General features: G+C 42.0%; 1 protein-coding gene across 6 annotated transcripts in view; it reads left to right on the plus strand.

The window, feature by feature from the left end:
* Positions 1-20413, plus strand: part of SMARCA2 (SWI/SNF related, matrix associated, actin dependent regulator of chromatin, subfamily a, member 2) — a 173516-nt gene that overhangs the window by 81756 nt on the left and 71347 nt on the right. For all 6 annotated transcript variants that reach the window (XM_067744250.1, XM_067744253.1, XM_067744254.1 and 3 more), the window contains 6 exons: positions 281-388; positions 1016-1102; positions 4161-4207; positions 6446-6612; positions 12534-12697; positions 16738-16965. In XM_067744250.1, coding sequence (XP_067600351.1) covers positions 281-388; positions 1016-1102; positions 4161-4207; positions 6446-6612; positions 12534-12697; positions 16738-16965 — 801 coding nt within the window. The remainder of the gene's footprint in view (positions 1-280; positions 389-1015; positions 1103-4160; positions 4208-6445; positions 6613-12533; positions 12698-16737; positions 16966-20413) is intronic.

The raw sequence follows: 20413 nt of genomic DNA on the forward strand, positions 1-20413 counted from the left end.
TATGGAACAAGTCAAGAAATTTCCAAAAACATGACCCTAGTGTCAGTGGTGACATACAGCCTTTTGAAGGTCTCTACAGTATAATGGTACCTTTAGTAGTGACGACTGTGGTCCTCTCCATCACTACCACCACCCCACCCCACCTCCTCCATGAATCCAAGAGGGGGGCAAGAGAGATACCTTTGTGGTTCCAGGAGTGCCACCAGCAGCCATGTCTCAACAGTCTTCTTAGAACAGGCACCTTCTCTCTCCCGCTCTACTTACTGTTCTTTTTCCCCAGGTTGAATATGTGATCAAGTGTGACATGTCAGCTCTGCAGAAGATTCTGTATCGCCATATGCAAGCCAAAGGGATCCTCCTCACAGACGGTTCGGAGAAAGATAAGAAGGTACGTTGTGGAAGATGTTGCAACTCAAGGTGCTGTCATGTATCTTCTTGGGGCTGTGACACTGGATACTCCTAGGAAACATCCCTGCTAATGCTGATTTGTCGAAGCAAATTACTGGGCTTTTTCTGGAGCTATTGTTGCTGCCTAAGAAAATCTCTTAGCCTCTTACCTGCAAACTGCATAGGAGCAGTTAGAAACGAACACCATCTTGGTGTTCGTATCACCAAAATAGTTAGCTATGCTCGTGTCAGTTCTGCACGGAATATAGCTGCCTAAGGGTGTGGTGGCATTATAGAAGGTTTCACAACCCAGTTTCATTCTCTGGGCATCTGTTCCGTGTTCTAGGGAATAGACAGCTGTGAATCCTAGCGAATAGACAGTTATTTCTCAAAGTCATCCACTGGGCATAATTCCCTCCTCAAGGATAAGTTAGTCACAAGGAAGATGTTATATCTAATTCAGAAACAACTATGTAATAGTAACAGGAACTTTGGACCACAAGAGGTGTAGGTTACCGAGAAGACCTATGGCCCTTTGCTGTTTCTATAGAAGCCTACTTTTTTTTTTAATGGGAAATACCTGATCAATTAATAACTTCTATTTTCACTCTCCTCTACTTGTTCTTAGGGGAAAGGAGGCGCTAAGACACTTATGAACACTATCATGCAGTTGAGAAAAATCTGCAATCACCCATATATGTTTCAGCACATTGAGGTAAGTCTGCGTTCTCTGTCGTGACCCTGATCCTTACTGTGCTATTCCTACTAATACTATGCAGACAATTTTTTTAATAAAAAATAAAAGAGCGTTAAAACGTGTGGAAGTTGAAACAACATGGTCTGATAGCTTGAAGAGCAGAATTAACAAACATGAATTTTCTAGTTACGGATTCTCATTGGCACCAGACACTTGCGCATCTGGAATTTTATAACCAGGAGTTTCAAGTAGTGAGAAAATGCTGTAAGCTATGGCTCATTATGTGGGTTTGGGAAGGTGCTGTGATTTGCCTTGTTATAGTAGGAGCTCCGAAATGGAAGATAATGATAAATACATCCAGCTTCCTCAGAAGAATGCTGTGGAAAATATTAAAATAATGTATTTATACCCGTTGAACAGAAGGATGTTCTCTGTAAAAGTCACTGACTTTAGTCTGTTACTTAGATTTGCATTTTTTCCTTTCTGGCCTCTTTCATGACAGTGTAGATACAGGCTTTTATCCTGAGGCTCTGGTCTCTAGGAAGCTATTTTTAGGGGAGAGGACATATTCTGCCCTGTTCGCTACATGCGAATGAGTTTCCTAAAGTTGACAATTTCACCCCAGTAGGAGCCATTGACTTGAGCAGGAAGGAAAAGGAGCCACAATTGTAGCCTCCACTTTTCAGTGTTGCCGCAGATGCACATGGTCCTGGCGACAGTTACTTGCCAGGGCACTGCTTACTTTCTACTACAGATGAGAAGCAGGCATGGGGCAAGTCACTGCAGGCTCCGTGTCGGCACCCGCTTATTAACAAATAAATAAATAGAAGGTTCTAGGAATTTAACTTTCAGGAGCATATTCCTGGAAATGAGACTGAAATATTCTTGACTTTGAAGATTATTTTTTTCTTCCTTCTTTTTGGTAATCGTGCTTGTTAGGTGACAGTATATATCACACCTCTGTCCCTGTCCTGGAGTCCTATCCCACCTGTGGTGGGAAATCAGAAAAACTCCTGACACTGTTATTGCCTCAGGGACAGGCAACCCTTCCTTCATAGAGTAAAAGGCCCTCAATATAAGTCAAATGACAACAGTAAAAGGAAGGAAGGATGGATGGAAGGAAGGAAGGAAGAAAAGAAAGAAGGAAGAAAGGGAAGGATGGGAAGGTCCCACCAACAAGCCTGTTTAGACACATAGTGGGAGAATCCACTGTGTGGTAATAAGTCTATACCCCAGGTCACTTTTGACTGTGACTTGGTGTAAGTCACTCATAAGTACTTGACTTGTCATCAGATGGTAATAGATTATAGGACTGGCAGGAGGATAAACTTTAAAGAAAAATAACGTATGAAGTGTCTGGTAAACCAATAATGTGATACATGGGCTGTAAGGTATCCATGAGTTAGTGGGGGGTACATGTTGGATTGGAGGAGCCCCCCCCAAAAAAAAAAAAGATCTATTGATGAAAATGGTCGGGGTCATGTCAGGTCAACCTGTCACCCACTATCTTATTTTTCCTAAAAATAACTTTAAGATATTTACTTTGTAAAAGTATAGAGGAGTTTGAGGACTTAGAAATTATGAAAATTAGGTGTCAGTCTTAACTTCATTTTGGTTATCGTACCAAGATGAACCTCTGAGACACACTGGGCCGTGTCAGGAAGGGAGAGGTTGTCAAGCTTCTATCTGGAGCACCTGGGGAGGGAAGGGGGTAATCAAAGAAGCTAGGTCCAAGTAACATGTCCTCCTTTGCCTGCACATTGACATTTTAAGTAGCAGTCAATAGAAAGAGAGACTTTGATTTGCAATTTTTTTAATGTAAAAAACTTTTAGGAGCACATTGCTGGCAATGAGACCCACAGTTATTTGCAAAGGTATCACACTTGTGAACCAGAGACGGTGTGTGCGTTTTGCTTTTGTCTTCGTTTTGTTTGCTTACACACCCTTTGTTCATACTACTTCATACTAGAAACCTGGTCTCTGGATTGGGCTCACTGCCTCCCTGGGGATCTTCAAACCAGAGAAATGAAAGCAGTGTTTTTAAAATGCTGCTGATACCTGACCTTATCACCATCTATCAACACATACCATCTGAGAGACAGATGAGACCCAAATCTCTAGTCAGGAATGGCACCTGTAGAGACGAAAGGGTAGGCTTGGAGTCAGGGTAGGGTTTTTAGCTGAGGTCCATTGGCGTTAATTTTGCCGGCAGGGCAGCATCCGGAGGGGCTGGGCCTGCCATAAATGATGAGCATGTTTGGGAGCAAAGCCCAAAAGGAGGATCTGGTCCCCTTGGAGGAAAGCTTCAGTGATCTGGGAAGGAAGGGGAGCAGAGAAGGGAGACAGCTGGTGGTTAATGTGAAGGTGTGACGTGCTCCCCTCCCCACAGATGGTCTCCCTTCCCATAAGGAAGGAATGCGAAAGTCACATGGAGAACAGCAACTTATTTCTTCCACAGAATCAGTGAGGAGGGAATTCTGTAATTAAGTTCTGTGTTTTAAAATGGAAGCCGGTCACCTGAGGGGTGGTATACATTTAGAGCCTTATTTATAATACAGAAAAGCACAGTATGGAAGCGATGTTAGGATTCCACCAAACTAAGATTTACAGTATGTAGTACATAAATAATCATTACTTTTACTGTTAACTATTTCCACAGTGTATTTATGTGTATATATTAATCTTGATTTGCTTGTACGAAGCTCTTCCTGTAGTCTAGACTCTAAGCTCCTTGGGGTAGCTACTTCATTTTTTTCTGGATTCCCAGTACCTGCCTACCACAGCCCTGGGCCAGTCAACACTTAATCACTGTTTGATGAGTGAACTAGCCCTATCATCTCAGTATGAGAGTCTAGAGACTTGCAGACTTACGGCGTACGTTTCTGGCAGAACTATAGTCTGAATTCAAAGACTTTGAGTTTCTGGTTCATTGTATAACGAGTGTTTTCTTACTTATTCATTATCTTATTTAACTGTGCTCTAGAAATAGATAGGATGACCTCACTAATAGAATAATCATTAAGTTAATAATTACAGATCCGTTTTTGAGAATCATTTTCTTCTCTCTCTTTTAAAGGAATCCTTTGCTGAACACCTGGGCTATTCAAATGGGGTCATCAATGGGTAAATCTTAATTTTTTTTTCTTCCAAAACATAGTTTGTTGGTCCTCCCTAACTTTTCTCTCTGAAGTGTTTCCTATCACACAAATACGTAACTGGCAGCCCCCTCAGCCCTCCTCTCTCCTCAGCAGAGGGTACAGAAGTTGTTAACCAAAATGCTATCAGCATTCCCTTTTACTTTACTGGCATACATTACTACATGCCTTGAGCAAGTGGCTATTCAAAGGACATAGATCTCCTTTAATAGACTTAACAGTGTCCTAGTGTTCTAAAAACGTTGTCAGAGCTTCCAAGGGTTCTTATAACCAAGAGTGTGGCTTGAGCTCAAAGCGAGTTTACCATAGGAAGTCTCAAGTTGATATTCAACATTAACGTGTATGAGAGGAAAATGTCTCATCTGCTGTGCGTATATACAGCTTGACAGTAATTTGTTAGCCTATGGTCTGTATAAGAAATAATTTTTCATTAGCAGTGGACATTGAAGAGTTGCGTGCCTGCAACACAACAAAACCGAATGTTGCATTAATAGAAAGTCTCTGTTTTGCTTGTGTGGCACCAGGGAAATTTTTATTATTAGGATAAAGGGGTCAATTCTTGGATCCCAAGGGCAGACTGTGTTGCTCTCCTTTGTCTCTCCTTTTCTCCTTTTCTCTCGGTCCTTTGTTCACTCCGGGTGCCATCAGGTTGGCCAGGGTTTTGCATATTGAAAACATGGCCTCAGGGGGTGTTTGGAGGACAGTCTCACAGTAGGCGATGGATGTTGGGAAGACTTACACTTGAAAATGTCTGTTCTGTGTGTCATAAAATCAACTACCAATGATACGTTTCAGTATCATAGACTAGACTGCACATGCACTGGGGAGTTTTCCCAACAACATTACCCCTACAACTAAGTTTTAATAATATGACACATCCCTGTTGATAAAGAGGAGAGTGGTTTCTTGTGGAGGAGAAGAACTCTACTTTAACTCACTAACATTCTTCTCTATCTGACAGCACTCTATCATCGTGTTTTTTAATGTGAATTTCTGTGTAAGCCAGGATTGTGTCCCTTCCCCAATCCATTCTTCACTGTGTACATGGTGATCTTTTAAAAAGATGTCATATCTCGTCACCCCCCTGTTTAAAACCCATCATTGGCTTTCTGTTGCACTTAAAACTAAAACTAATAGAGCCCTACAGGATCGGTCCCCCCTCCCACGCTCTTCGTCTCTGCTCTCATGTCCCAGCATCCCTCTCTGCCCCCCAACTTAAGCCACACACACCATTTTTTCAATTCTTTAGACTCACCAGGCTCTTTTACTCCTCAGGGCCTTTGCATATACTCTTTCCGCTTCCTGGAATCTCCTCCTCTCCAATCCTAAGCCCACCTTTTTCACCTGGCTGCCTTTTGCTTATTTCAGGTTTTAGCTAAACTGTTAGCTCTTTAGCGGGTCACCTTTGATGCTCTACACTAGTGGCTGCCAAATTGTTTTCTGCAAAGGGCCAAATCTCAAATGTTTGCGCCTTTGCTGGCCAAAAAGTCTCTGTTGCACCTGCTCAACTTTGCCGTGGTAACTTGAAAGCAGTCCATAGGCAAACAGAAATGAGTGAGCCTGGCTGTGTGCCAATAAAACTTTATTTACAAAAACAGACAGCAGTCCAGGGGCTGATGTTTGGCCAAGCACTGCTCTAATGTAAAGAAGATGTCACATGTTGCTATGAGCGCTCATAGCAACTTGCTATTTTTCTTTTTAGGACTTATCACACGTTGTTAATTACCCATTTGGAAGGCAGGGATTCTATTTTGCTTGTACACATGCCCAGCAGTGTGCTTGGCACGTAGTAGGTGCTCAGTAAGTATTTCAATGAATCTTAAGTGCCCTAAATTAGTAATTTTATGTACTTAATAAGTTAGGGATTTAAGGAAATGACAACATATACATATATGCATGTGTAGGAAAGACAGAGAGAGGGAGGGTTTTAGGTTTCCTTTTCTTTCTAGAAACTGTCATCATACCTAGAGTATATAATATACTTTTTATGGGTTTTCTAGAAATATAGTTTATTTTTTCCATGCAATAGTCTCAGTTGCTTCGGAGTGGGTACTCATTCACTCATTCATCCATCCATTCATTCATTCTGTAGTTATTTATTGAATGTGTACTATGCACAAGGCACTATATGAAAAGCAAAGCGCTACTGGCTCCTTCAAGAAGACAGCAGTAATACTGTCTTCTTGTTTTGCATTTCTGGGTTCAGGGCTGAGCTGTATCGGGCCTCAGGAAAGTTTGAGCTACTTGATCGTATTCTGCCAAAATTGAGAGCGACTAATCACCGCGTGCTGCTTTTCTGCCAGATGACGTCTCTCATGACCATCATGGAGGATTACTTTGCTTTTCGGAACTTCCTTTACCTGCGCCTTGACGGTAAGTGTGTAAGGAATTAGGCTCTGAAGCCACACAACCCAGAGTGCAGGGATCATGGGCGCTCAGATCGAATTCCAGTCTCCCCCAAAAGGAGCAGTAAAATTCTTGAAGATTTAACTAGCAGGGTGGGGTGCAGCTTCTCTAGAGAGCAATCTTTACATCCTCCAGCTTAAAATAAGCTGAAGTCGTTTGTGCTGCTGTTTATCCCACGTACAAACCAATACAAATGGACTTAGGATCACTGATAAGTACCACAATTAAATTAAGCCAAACTAAACTAAAATTGAAAAACTCTCCTTGCCCTTAGGCTTGTCTGTTACCTGTGCACCATATAGAATATTTTGATAAGCCTTTAGCTCTCTCTGTGAAGGCATATTTTAAGCGGATAAAGGCTATGACTCCTTTCTTCAGTGACACTGTTGTAGTTCATTTAAGATTACATCTATCGTTAAAGCTTCTCTCTTTTTCTAAATAGAACATATCTACATGCTACGTTAAGAGATAGGGCTTCCCTGTTTCCTGGATTTTGCCAACTGTGTAGAGTATTGGCCTGATTTTAAGAGTGAAATTTAAATACCATGTCCTTAAAAAATTAGTCAGAAAATATGAATGGAAGAAAGTAGGAATTTAGGGATACTCCCTAAATTGCTATATGATTGGGGTGGCAGCTCTAGCATTTCAGAGATTAAAGGTATCAAGATTTTCATACCATGGCAGGGGTAACATTTTCAAAGAGTAGTAAGTGGGGATAGGAGCTGATGTATAGCCCGGCTGGTGTTGAATTCCTGCATGGTGTTACGAGCACCAACTTTTATCCAATGCAATATTCAAGTTATCGTCAAATGGGAAATTTAAAGTTTACGTTCCATTAAAAGGTGTTGTTTTATTTTCAATCCAACATTTTCTCCCCCTTCTGCCGTGAATTAGATATGACTGGATATTTACCAACCTCGGACCTGCCATATGTTCTCTTACTTGAGTTTTTAAGTGAATTCTCTATATGGTGTAACTCTTAGGGCCTTATTAACTTTTAAATTAATTATACCTCTGACAGACTTGATTTTTTAAAAATCTTTTTGCCTCTCCTCCTTAAAGTCACTGAAAACAGAGGAATGGTTAAGTCAATGTTAATTCTGAATTCATGACACAGTTACGTCAACCACAGTCTGTCTTTTGGCAAATCTGCCTTGTGTCTCATCTTCTGACCTGATGCATTGGTTTCTCCCTCTCTGTGAGTGGTAAGTTCAGCCTTCTGTCAGCATTCTTCCTTTGAAAGGCAAGCCCTCTCACTGCTGCTTGAGTGAGGGGGGCGGCGGCCAGCTCTATTTTCCCTGGATGTACAGCCCCCCACAGGTGTCCTGTAGAACTGTCGTTTGCTATTCTGTGGCATTTCGTTTGGAATCTCAGCTCTCTTGGGACTGTGACCTTGGAATGTTCGAGTCTGGGAAACTGGCAAGAAGTGATTTCCTTGAAACAAATCTCTCTAATGTGTTCTTACCAGCTTGAGAGAGTGTCTTTATTTTTATTTAATTTTTAAAAATGTTTTGGCTGCGTTGGGTCTCCGTTGCGGTGCGCGGGCTTTGTCTAGTTGCGGCGACCGGGGGCTACTCTTCGTTGCGGTGCACAGGCTTCTGATTGCAGTGGCTTCTCTTGTTGCCAATCTCGGACTCTAGGCGCCCGGGCTTCAGTAGTTGTGGCTCGTGGGCTCTAGAGCGCAGGCTCAGTAGTTGTGGTGCACGGGCTTAGTTGCTCCACGGCATGTGGGATCTTCCCGGAGCAGGGCTCAACCCCGTGTCCCCTGCATTGGCAGGCGGATTCTTAACCACTGCGCCACCAGGGAAGTCCCGAGAGAGTGTCTTTAATATTCTGTTGGTTGCTGTCCTTATTGTTATAATCATAATAGTCATAAAAGCTAATGTTTATGGAAGACCTACTACATGTGGGATGCCAGGCTAAGCACTTCATGAGCATTATTCATTTAATTTTCTCAACAAACAAGCTTCTGTTATCCCCTTCTTACCAGGTACGAATATGATCCCATTTAATAGATGTGAAAACAGAGGTTTAGAGAGATGAGTTAACTTGTCATAGGTTACACATGAAGCAAATGGTGACATCATGTTCTAACTTAGATGTCTCTGATTCGAAATTAGTTTAGAATCAGTTTTAGCAAATCCAGCAAGATTTATTCCATCTCTGAAAATGCAGCTTACTTTCCTAGAGACATTTGAAGACTGATTTTGAACTGAATTCAAAAATTGTAAGTTGGTTGATTGAAAATGACCAGGCCATTTCAAGAGAATGTGCTGCTCACTGATCCTACCATCAAAGGCCTTACCGTTAGGTTGGAGGAGGCAAGTAAACAAGTTCCAATAAGTGTTACAGATGCCATCGAGAAGGCTGCATGGGCTTCTGCCTGGAAGAAACAGCAGCCATTTGTTCTGGGGTTAGAGAGAATTGATGGCAAACAGTCGACATACACATGGATAAATTGGTACACACACTGCCAGCTGTACCACCCTCTTAACCCAGTTGTTAAAATGACTTCAGATTTTCATTGCTGAATTTGATGTCCCAGATTTTTGACCTCAGGGGGAAAAAAAATTTGATGACAGTTAAGTAGATTTTTTTCTGCAGAGATTATGGTTGCATGAATAGATTTAACTACGATTCCATTATAGTCTTTGTTTTCACCGGAAATGATTTTTGAGTGAGAGCAAGTGATGAAGTTACATCCCAGAAGACAACATTTTCCAAAAGCAGCTGAAACTAAGTTAAAGTGACTAATCATGAAAGCCAGGCAGTGTGTTCCTTCTGGCAAAATCTGCAGTTTTCATCACAGTTGCCCTTATTATTAATTGTATGCTTGGTTATGTTCTACATTAAAGCCTATAAGAACATGGACTTGATACACTTTAAATCCTGTGCCCACCTACAAACAGCATTTCTTTGGCTGGGGCTAAACCCTGACACGGTAGTTTGACTCTCCTTGAACAATGTCCCAAAGATTGCTGATGAACAGCAGAGATCTTGGCTTGGAGAACCTTTGACTAATGGAAATGGTAACCCAGCAAATTCTGAACCTTGTAATAAGAAATGCCATAGCTTTGCATGAAAAGTGACTCAATCGTATTTTTTCCTGGCTTTATAATGTGTCAAGTTCCAAGCTACATATATGATTTAAATACACACCAGATAATATGGTCCGTCTGTTTGCTTGAAGTGTCTAGCATAGGGCCTAAAAACTCTTTTGACCAGATAATTTTGATATCCCTTTTGTTTTTCAGTGCTTTATTTTTCATTTAGTGTTATTTCATCCCAAGTAGACGTATCCACTAATTCGTTTTATTTATATCTTAATGCATGTAATTGTTAACTGATTATTTTTCAGTTCAGTGGATCAAAAGTGAACTTCTACCCTCTTAGTATATAGATGCACAGTTTTTGTACCCTGATGTCAGAAAATAGACACAGTTGGTCCCTCGTCCCTCAGTATCCAAGGTGGGGGCTTGGTTCCAGGAACCCCACAAATACCAGAATCTGCAGCTGCTCAAGCCCCTGATATAAAACAGTGTAGTGGGACTTCCCCGGCAGTCCCATAGTTAAGGCTCTGCCTTCCAATGCAGGGGGCGCAGGTTTGATCCCTGGTCGGGGAACTAAGATTCCACATGCCGTGCAGTATGGCCAAAAATTAAAAAAACAAACAAACAAGCCAAAAAACCAGTGTAGTATTTGCATGTAATCAATCTATGCGCATCCTCCCATATACTTTAAATCATGTCTAGATTACTTATGATACCTAATGCAATGTAAAGGCTATGTAAATAGTTGCTGGTGCTTGGCAAATTCAAATTATGCTTTTCCGGAACTTTCTGGAATTCTTAATTTGGAATTTGGAGTACTTTTGATCCACTGTTGACTGAATCCCTGGATGATGCACAGCCCATAGGTACAAAGGGACGACTATACCATTATCTCTGGGAACTCTGTCTTTCCCCATTTTGGAAGTGTTTGCTTTTTTTTTTTTTTTGGTTTCTTTGGCTTTTCCTTCACTTTAAGGCAGAGGGTAAATATGTGAACCAGTAATCTATGTGAGTAATTTTTTAAAAAAATCATTGCACCTGGGCAAATGATGTAGCAAAATGGGTTCATGATAGACCAGCACGTGTCTTCCATTAGCATCGTGAGCAGATAGTTTATCCTGATCTCAGAAAGCCAATTCTGAAAATAAGAGAAAAAAGGGCACCACGTGTTTGAAACCTCGTTTAACAAAACACATTTCACGTTCCTCCCCGCAAATCTAAATTCTTACAATTCATCATTGCAGGATTTGACCAGGTTGCAAAACTTGAAATCTGATTTGGAAAGTAGAATGAGCTCTAAAGAACATTGCTTCATTGAATGGGGACTCCCAAAGCCCCTTGTTTCCAGTCCCCGTTTGCTGTATTCAGGAATGTTCTTTTTCCCTCCTCAGGAGGGTACTTACTGTTTTTATTAATATGAAAAACAGATCTCCCCATGTTTGGGAACTTGAACCTCCACAGTAACTCGATTCCATTAGCTGGAGTCACTTAGATGTTTTAATGCTCTGAAATAAATTTTCAGTATATTTTCATCGTTAAAAAAAAAACACCATGTAGAAATAATATTTGTACAACAGGTGGTTAGGGACTATCATGTAACATACATATATATGTCCCAACAGCCTAAGACCTTTTTCAGAACTCTGCAGCTACACTTTTCTGGTGAAATATATTCAGATGGAATATGGTAGGTTTTTTTCCTTTCCACAATGCAGTTCATGAAATGACCAGGTAAATACATTACAAATACATTGTATGTGATTGAGGGGCTGATTTGGGATGCAAGTCTGGGTACCTTGGTGCCCTAAAAGTGAGTACTATTCTCTGGGGTTTCATACTCTCTGCTTATTCACTGTTTGGGAGTCTCATCAGATACCATGGGGCGAGCCATCGCCAGGTGTATTACATGCTGCTTTGTATGGTTATAGTTTATAACTCAGCGGAGCAGAATGTCAACATGAGAAACCAACTGAGAAATTCCTTTTTTTTTTTTTTTTTGAGTTATTTTGGCTTCAAGTCTTGCTAACAAGGATAAAAATATTCCATTCACATTTTATGTTTTTACCAGCCGGATCATGCTCAGTAGCCATCTGAATGGTAAAATACAGTAGAAATAGATTTACTTTTGTTTCCATTCTCTTGGGCATGAACAAGTCCTCACTCTAAAGCCTATTGGCAAAGTAGCTTTAAGCCATTATAATCAATCTTTTAGGCACATGTGTGTGTGTGTTAAATTATTTGGTGTTTTCAAGCATAAAAATAAATTCAGAGGGGGCTTCCCTGGTGGCGCGGTGGTTGAGGGTCCGCCTGCCTATGCAGGGGATGTGGGTTCGTGCCCCGGTCCGGGAGGATCTCACATGCCGTGGAGCGGCTGGGCCCGTGAGCCATGGCCGCTGAGCCTGCGCATCCGGAGCCTGTGCTCCGCAGCGGGAGAGGCCACAACAGTGAGAGGCCCGCGTACCGCAAAAAAAAAAAAAAAAAAAATTCAGGAAATGTTTCCACCAAGTTTTAGGTTGACATAAGAATGTTATAGGATATGTCAGTTTCACAGATGCCCAGTCAGAATGTTTAAACTCTTTTCAACATTTTGGAACAATGAGTAGTAGACAGAGTATTCCTTCTTATTTAGAGAAAAGTCTCTCAACTATCTCTCTAATTTTTTTTTTAATTGCAAGATGTTCAAAGTTCCTTTCAAAAGTGCAAAAACCTTAGGGGATTTCCTCACCAATACTAAGAGGAGTCTGAGTCTGTTTCTCAAGGAAGTAGGCCTTTTTGTCTAACTCTGTGACATTTTCAGACAGGAGTTAATTGTCAAATTTATTTTTCTTATCCCCTCAGGCACCACCAAGTCTGAAGATCGTGCTGCTTTGCTGAAGAAATTCAATGAACCTGGGTCCCAGTATTTCATTTTCTTGCTGAGCACGAGAGCTGGAGGCCTGGGCTTAAATCTCCAGGCAGCTGATACCGTGGTCATCTTTGACAGCGACTGGAATCCTCATCAGGTGTGCATGTCTCTGACTTGGGTGCCCAGGCCTTCCTTCTGGAGAGGAACTGAAAGACTAGCACTTCCCTCCCTCATATACATTAATGGGGCAGAGCACATTTCTAAACGAGTGGACCATTTCCTCAAAGAGAAAATAACCCAGCACATTATTATGGCTGTTTTCTTACCTCTCTTGGAACATAGATATTGAGATCTCTTGCACACGCCTTTGGTGTACCTTTGAAGAGTTCAAGTTTGGGGGACAAAGACTCAAGTTTCTGCCTAGTTTTAAGCCATCCCCCCACCCCCCTACCCCATCTCCTGGGATTGCCGCTGAACAAAGCATATTTAGTTAAGGATAAATCAAAAATGTTCCAAGGGCTTCCCTGGTGGCGCGGTGGTTGAGAGTCCGCCTGCCGATGCAGGGGACGTGGGTTCGTGCCCCGGTCCGGGAAGATCCCACATGCCGCGGAGCGGCTGGGCCCGTGAGCCATGGCCGCTGAGCCTGCGCGTCCGGAGCCTGTGCTCCGCAGTGGGAGAGACCACAGCAGTGAGAGGCCCGCGTACCACAAAAAAAAAAAAAAAAAAAATGTTACAAGATAAAAACAACATAAAACAGCTAACATTTATTGGATCCTCACTCTATGCCAGCCTCTTTTTTTTTTTTTTTTTTTTTTTTGCGGTACGCGGGCCTCTCACTGTCGCGGCCTCTCCCACTGCGGAGCACAGGCTCCGGACGCGCAGGCTCAGCGGCCATGGCTCACGGGCCCAGCCGCTCCGCGGCATGTGGGATCTTCCCGCACCGGGGCACGAACCCACGTCCCCTGCATCGGCAGGCGGACTCTCAACCACCGCGCCACCAGGGAAGCCCCTGTAATTATTCTTTATTATGTTGAATCAAAATTAACACACATGGATGAAATAGGGTTTATTTGACATAGGTTTACAGATTGAAGATACAGACCTTAAAGTTGCTAACTGGAGGTCGCTGCTAAAGTCAAAGATAGAACATATGAATGTAGGATTAGCACTAAAACCCCTCGGGATTATCAGGACTCTCATTCCCAAACTGTTATGAGAAACGTGGGTTGGCACTTTATTTTATTCATTTTAACCCATGAAGCTGGAGCTGTGTTGTTATTACAGAATGGTCAACCACACAGTTACTTTGGAGGTCCTTTTCTCAGGCTGTGTTCTTGTCTTCAGCTATAATCACACCTAAATCAGTATGATGGGCTTTCAGACCACGGAGACCTCAGAATTGGTGAATAATCCATTCAGTGATTACAACGCTTCTTTCTTCGTCGTAATACCTCCCCCCCATTTTTGGCTTAGGGGCCCACAGGCTTACCTTGCGTAAACTTCTTCAGCCTAGAAATCGTCATTTTTGCTATTTTTCAAATAGATAGATCATCTTACATTAAAGTTTTTTTGTCTTGTTTTTTGGGTTTGCTTGTTTGTTTATTTTGGCTGTGTCGGGTCTTCGTTGCGGCCTGCGGGATCCTTTGTTGAGGCATGCGAGATCTTTCGTTGTGGCCCACGGGCTTCTTTCTAGTTGTGGCGTGCGGGTTTTCTCCCTCTAGTTGTGGCACGTGGGGTCCAGAGCACGCGGGCTCTGTAGTTTGCTGCACGCAGGCTCTCTCGTTGAGGCGCACGAGCTCAGTAGTTGTGGTACGCAGGCTTAGTTGCCCTGCGGCACGTGGGATCTTATTTCCCCGATCAAGGATCAAACCCGCGTCCCCTGCATTGGAAGGCAGATTCTTTACCACTGGACCACCAGGGAAGTCCCTAGATAGATCATCTTAAACATACCAAAAAAACACCACTGCTGCCACCACCACCAAAAAAAAAGCAAAAAACTAATTGCTGTAAGCACCCAGGGGTTCAAGAACTTGTTGCCCTGTTGGTAGATGGTCCATGCCCTCTACTTCCTCACCTGGCATGTTCTGCCGCCACCTGTGCCTTAGTGTTTTGTAGGTTATCAGCATCTTCTAGGACAGGGGTCAGCAAACTGCAACCCAGGGCTGAGTCTGGCCCGCAACCTGAGTTTGGACCACCTGAAAGCAAAGCATGGTTCTCACATTTAAAAGTATAAAAATGTAAATTGCAAAAGAAAGAAAAACGATTACCAGCCTCTTGGTGAGAACAGTCGCTCAGTGTTTGCTCTTGGCCAAGATAGCCTGGACTGTTTACCACTGGGCCCATTCTGGAAGCAGTGTGTGACCCCTTTTCTAGGAAATAATCAGGAGGTTGATGACACAGAACTTGCCAGCGTGGCTGCTGCTCAGCCGTTCTGGGGAAGATGTGTGGAGAGAGATGACTGAGCTCAGGGCTCCAACAGAAAATGACGTTTAGGGTTTCCACGCCGCCCCCGCCCCCCACTTTGGATTTTAATGACCCACCTCACTTTCTCCTCTTTGGAAAATAATCTAATTTGGATGAGTCCCAGCTGTATTCATGGTTCAGCTCTCCCATATTTATAGTCACTTCTTCAAATATCTTCTGAGGAAAACCTTTTGCCCAATTAGTCATTTAATTGTAAAGGTCCCTGCAGCAAAGACAGGTATCCTGGGCAGACTTCGGCCTGTTGTCTCCTTGTGCTGTCTAGGTGACCAAGAAACTCATCTGGTCAAGACGATGGTCTTACAGCTGTAGCAGGGTATCAGCTCTGTGCAAAAGAGGGTGCCAGGGATGCAGGATGCAGGGGACAGACCTTTGCCCTAAAGATGTACACGGGTCTAATGGGGGACGCATGGAAACAGCTAATTAGCATTGGAGAGATCATCACCTGGACCAGAATGAACAAAAGTGATGTACCAAGAAGTTTTTATGGCATAGCCTTAAGATTAGGTAACTCTGCTTCATAGCTTTATGACGGTTTTTATTTAAAGATTTCATTAAAACCTTATTTTTTTATTATAAGAGTAATATACATTCAAAGCAGAAAAAAATTGCCAAACCACATGAAAGTAAAATGAAGAAAATTTAATAACACCTATAATCTTAATACCTGCAGATATAAACATTATTAGCTTCTTGGTATTTGTCCTTCCTGCCTTTTCTTGGTACAGATAAATGTATGCACATAAGATCATAATGTACATACTCATATATAACTTGTAGTTTTCAGTTATTATAGCTTTATGATGTATCATTAAGTTTTCTAAATGAGAGTATAATTGTTAATGTACTACGTTGTATATACATAGAGTAAAAAACTGTAATCTATTTAACCAATCTGTTATTGTTGAATGTTTATTTAATTCTGCTTTTTTAAAAAAACATTATAAATGATATATAATGCTGAGAGGTACATCCTTACTGTAAGTCTTTGTGCATATCCATGATTATTCCCGTAGGATACCTTCCCAAGAATTGAAATTTCTGAGTCAGGGGCCATACCCGGTTTCAACACTTTTGATACATAGTGCTAAATTTCTATGCCCCCAAAGTTGTCCAGTTTACTACTCCGCTAGCAATCTTTTCATTCCCCGAACTAAAGATTGAGCCTTTGATGGAATTAGATCCCAGGAAATTTGCTACATGGGTAATCATTGTATGAACAGTGTGTGTTTATGTGTATAATGTATGTGTGTATAATTCAGCGATGTCTTAAAAATCACCTTTAACGCCTTCCTTTAACCTTGCAACTTAGGGTTAGTTTTAGTTAATATCCAAGTCATAATTCTGACACCAAATTTATTTTTATTTATTTAATTTTTTTTTTTAGTTAGGGACAAATCTGATAGTGAACCTAGGGACAGATTAAACACACACACACACACACACACACACACACACACAAACACATCTTGAGACCTGGATTTCAAAACCTGAGGTGTATTTCAGTTGGCTAATTTGAACCCAGTCTCCCTCAACTAGGAATGACCTTGAATTTTTCTGAAGAAGGTAGCTTGTATATTTTGAAAGTGTAAGCAGAATCTTGCATTAGTGAAGGTGGGTTAAAGAACGCTTCCATAGTTCCCTCTTGGGTGGGTGACCTGTCTGCTAGGCTAATCCAGGCACAGTGGCCCTCAAACACGTGGTTTTCTCAAACAGGACCTGCAGGCACAAGACCGCGCTCACCGCATCGGCCAGCAGAACGAGGTCCGCGTGCTGAGACTCTGCACCGTGAACAGTGTGGAGGAAAAGATCCTCGCAGCTGCCAAGTACAAGCTGAACGTGGATCAGAAAGTGATCCAGGCAGGCATGTTTGATCAGAAGTCTTCAAGCCACGAGCGGAGGGCATTCCTGCAAGCCATACTGGAGCACGAAGAGGAAAATGAGGTATCCCAGAAAGCCAAGTCTGTGAAATCAGTGATCTTGTGTCTTGCAAGGCTTGGGAAGAACCTCTTTGTTCTTTAAAGAATTTCTTGGGCTGGGGTGAATTAAAATGAATGAATTAGCTGCTTTGTTACACCCCAAGCACAAAAAGCCTGTGAAACATCCAAACGAGTGTCTAAAAAGCAGTTGCTAGAGGGACCTGAAGGCTTGGCCATCCAATGCTTCCCTGGTTTCTGCCGGGAGGTGCAGCCTGCATGCTTGATTGTACTGTAAGTGCTGCCCTCTGTAGGCCAGATGCAGAACCGCAGAGAGGCCACTTGCAGGAACAAAATTGCTAGATGAGACAACACAAAGCTGGAAGGGTCACTCCTTGCCTTTTCTTTCTCCATCCTTCAGAGCCCTTTGTCTCTATTGCCTTTTTATCAGGGATCACAGCACTTCAGTGTGTTTGTAGGATAAGCCCTCAAAGCTGTTTTTAGCTCTTTGAGTCATACTTTTACTGGAAAAGAATGACCTTAACCTCCACTCCAAATGCTCCTGTAAGAGCTGACCAACGGCTGAGAAAATTATTGGCTAAAAAAAAAATCTCTTTTTACTTGCCAACATTGTTCAAAGAGTGCATTGATTATGTTTCTCTCAGGGGATCTTTGGGTAGCTGTATTTTTTTAGATTGCCAGTCTTAGTAATTCTATACTAAATTTTCATCCCCAGATGGATTTGAAATAGATTAAAAGACATAGTTCTTATGTAGTCTAGAAAACTGAACAAAATACCAGTGCCAGTCCTTACCATAAAATTGGCTTGGGATGGACAAATTTGGTTTGGTGTGCCCATGTTCGTAAGTGGAAGAATGGGTTTATCTTATCTATTCATGTGGAATACTATTTTCATTGCGTACATTAGATGTACAGTTGACCCTTAAACAACACAGTTTGAGCTGTGTGGGTCCACTTTCATGTGGATGCTTTTCTGTAGTAAGTACTACAGCACTACATGGGTCCAGAGTTGGTTGACCCCATGGGTGCAGAGGAATCGGACAGCCGATTTACAATTTACATGTAAGATATACATAGATTAACCCCAGATGTTCAAGTGTCAACTGTAGTTTGATTTTGCCTTAAGTAGGATGTTTTTGAAATCTTCTATAAATTATAAACCAAATTCTTTCAAAAATCTCATGTAGTTTTTTTTTTCTGAAATAAGTGGAAATGTGAAGTAGTTCTTGATATTTAAAGTCATCCTGAAATGAATCTTTTTGCAAACTGAAGAGCCCTTTTCTGTTATACCTCTTCACTTGTCAGTCTTATATGTTTGATTAGTTATCTATGAGATTTCACTAAAGTGATGAAAAATGCATATGCACATACATTCATACATTCACGCATGTTTTTAAAATTTTGATCTCAAATAGTTTACCACGTCTGATTCTGGAAGTTGAATACTTGATACAGATTCGATTCTCAAAATTGAAATAGCTGATACACATTTAGAATCAGATTTTCAGGTGATTTTTTTGGTTGGTATTTACACACATGGAAATTTTAAAAATGAAATACTAGGGTGAGTGATATATACTGTCACAAAGCAGGTGTGGGCAGAGCTGATACCCAGCCAGGAGTCTCCCTGATGTTTTTGCTTTCTGTTTTGTGTAGGCCTTGTGAAGATAGTCCCCAGCCTGGTTTAGGGGGAGTGTAGGGCTGCCTGGAGCTTTCCAACCTTCCTAAGCCTCAGGGAGATGTTGATCCCTCCCAGTCCTGAGGGCCCCTGCAGGACATTTGGTCCGGACCAAAGGGTCCTCGATATTTGATCCTATCCAAAACCACTTGTCAGGGACCAAATATACTCATGGATGTTTTGGATGGGACCAAATTTCAAGAACCTTTCGGCGTGAACCGAATGTCTTATGGACATTTTGGACAGGACGGAATGTCTGCTAACCTTGCAGGCCACCAGGTGGGGCCTGCAGTGCAATCCGGCGCCGGTGGCTTCTAACGGTGAGCAGCCTGGCTGGGGCTCCACACCCCTTCCAGGCTCTCCGTGTGTCAGACAGATGTTATCATTTTCTGGATGGCATGCGTCCTGAGATGAAAATGTTTGGGGACACTGATAGCCTGCAGTCAAGGGCTCTGGTCCTGAATATCGGAGGCAGCATCACCATGGTTGACGGACCATGGAACACTCGGGCACAAGGAACCCAGGAAGATTTATTGCCCACTTGTTCTCTGTGAAGGCCAGGCCACTGTAGACAGGCTTCTTGCCAGTTTACAAGAGCATCTTTTCATCTTGGGCTTGGGGGAAGTCCAACCCGACACTGTATAGGTGATGAGGGGATAACGTGGCCCTAGGAATAGGGTGGGCAGAAGCAGGACATCTTTTCCCCAGTGGATACATTAACTGAATTCTTTGTACCTTAAAGTCTCAGTCCACTCCCAGCTAGTCTATTTCATTGTCAGATGAAATGTAATAATGTGTTTGGACAGATTGCCTTCCATCTAGAGATGAACTAGCATAGAAAGTTTTTCACAAGTAATTCTTATCTTGAGTCATCAGTTTTCACTTGATTGAATTGCATTCATTTCTGACACGGTGCGCAAGACATTATCTTGAGAACAGGCAGAGTCATCTCATTTAAGCTGCTAGGCCACCCGTCCTCTTTCTAGAACAGGTTGCCTTGTTTTGAACGTAGGATTTGGGAAATTGGATGTTTGAAGTTCTGGGTTTCCCTTTCGTCCCTCTGCTGATACATTGAAACGCCCCATTTGATTTCTAACAAGCTCACTCGACATACGATAAAAATAATTTTGGGCGGTGAGTTCTGTAGTATCTGCCCAACTTTTAGAATCTTTTTTTTAAAGTGTGAAAATCATAGCATAACATTTCTAAAAAATTTGAGAACTGTTGGTTTCTGAGGAATTTTCAGAGCCATAAGGTGCCTTGGTCTAACATACTGTCAAATGAAAATGTGAGGCCTTAGGTAGTTGCTTTCTCTACCTCATTTAAATGATTTTCATTAAGAAGAGTTTTGTGGAGGTTTTGTTATTGCTACCTTTTGAGTTGTCGTATCCACAGCTCTAACATGAGCGTAACAGTGCCCACCGAAATACATATTAAACGTATTTTAAAGGCTGTGTATTCGACACACACACACACACACACACACACACACACACACACATATGTGTATGATTTTTATGGTCTTGCTTGGTGCCTTGCCACTAAGTTTCACATACTCATGTCCTTTGTAAAGCTTTGAAAATAAGCATTTATGTTGGGGATAAGGTAAAGAATTAAAAGAATTAATATTAGGCCCTTTCTCATGGGGATTTCCTTATTTAAATCCTACATCTTCTCTGTGAAGGAAATGTCATGCCCAGTTTACAGATGAGGTCATTGAGGCGGGGAGACATAACTTGTTCTAACTTGTTCTAAAAGTAAGGGAATCAAGATACAC

This window comes from Pseudorca crassidens, chromosome 7 (genome assembly GCF_039906515.1).
Source record: "Pseudorca crassidens isolate mPseCra1 chromosome 7, mPseCra1.hap1, whole genome shotgun sequence".
In the NCBI taxonomy this organism is placed as follows: Eukaryota; Metazoa; Chordata; class Mammalia; order Artiodactyla; family Delphinidae; genus Pseudorca; species Pseudorca crassidens.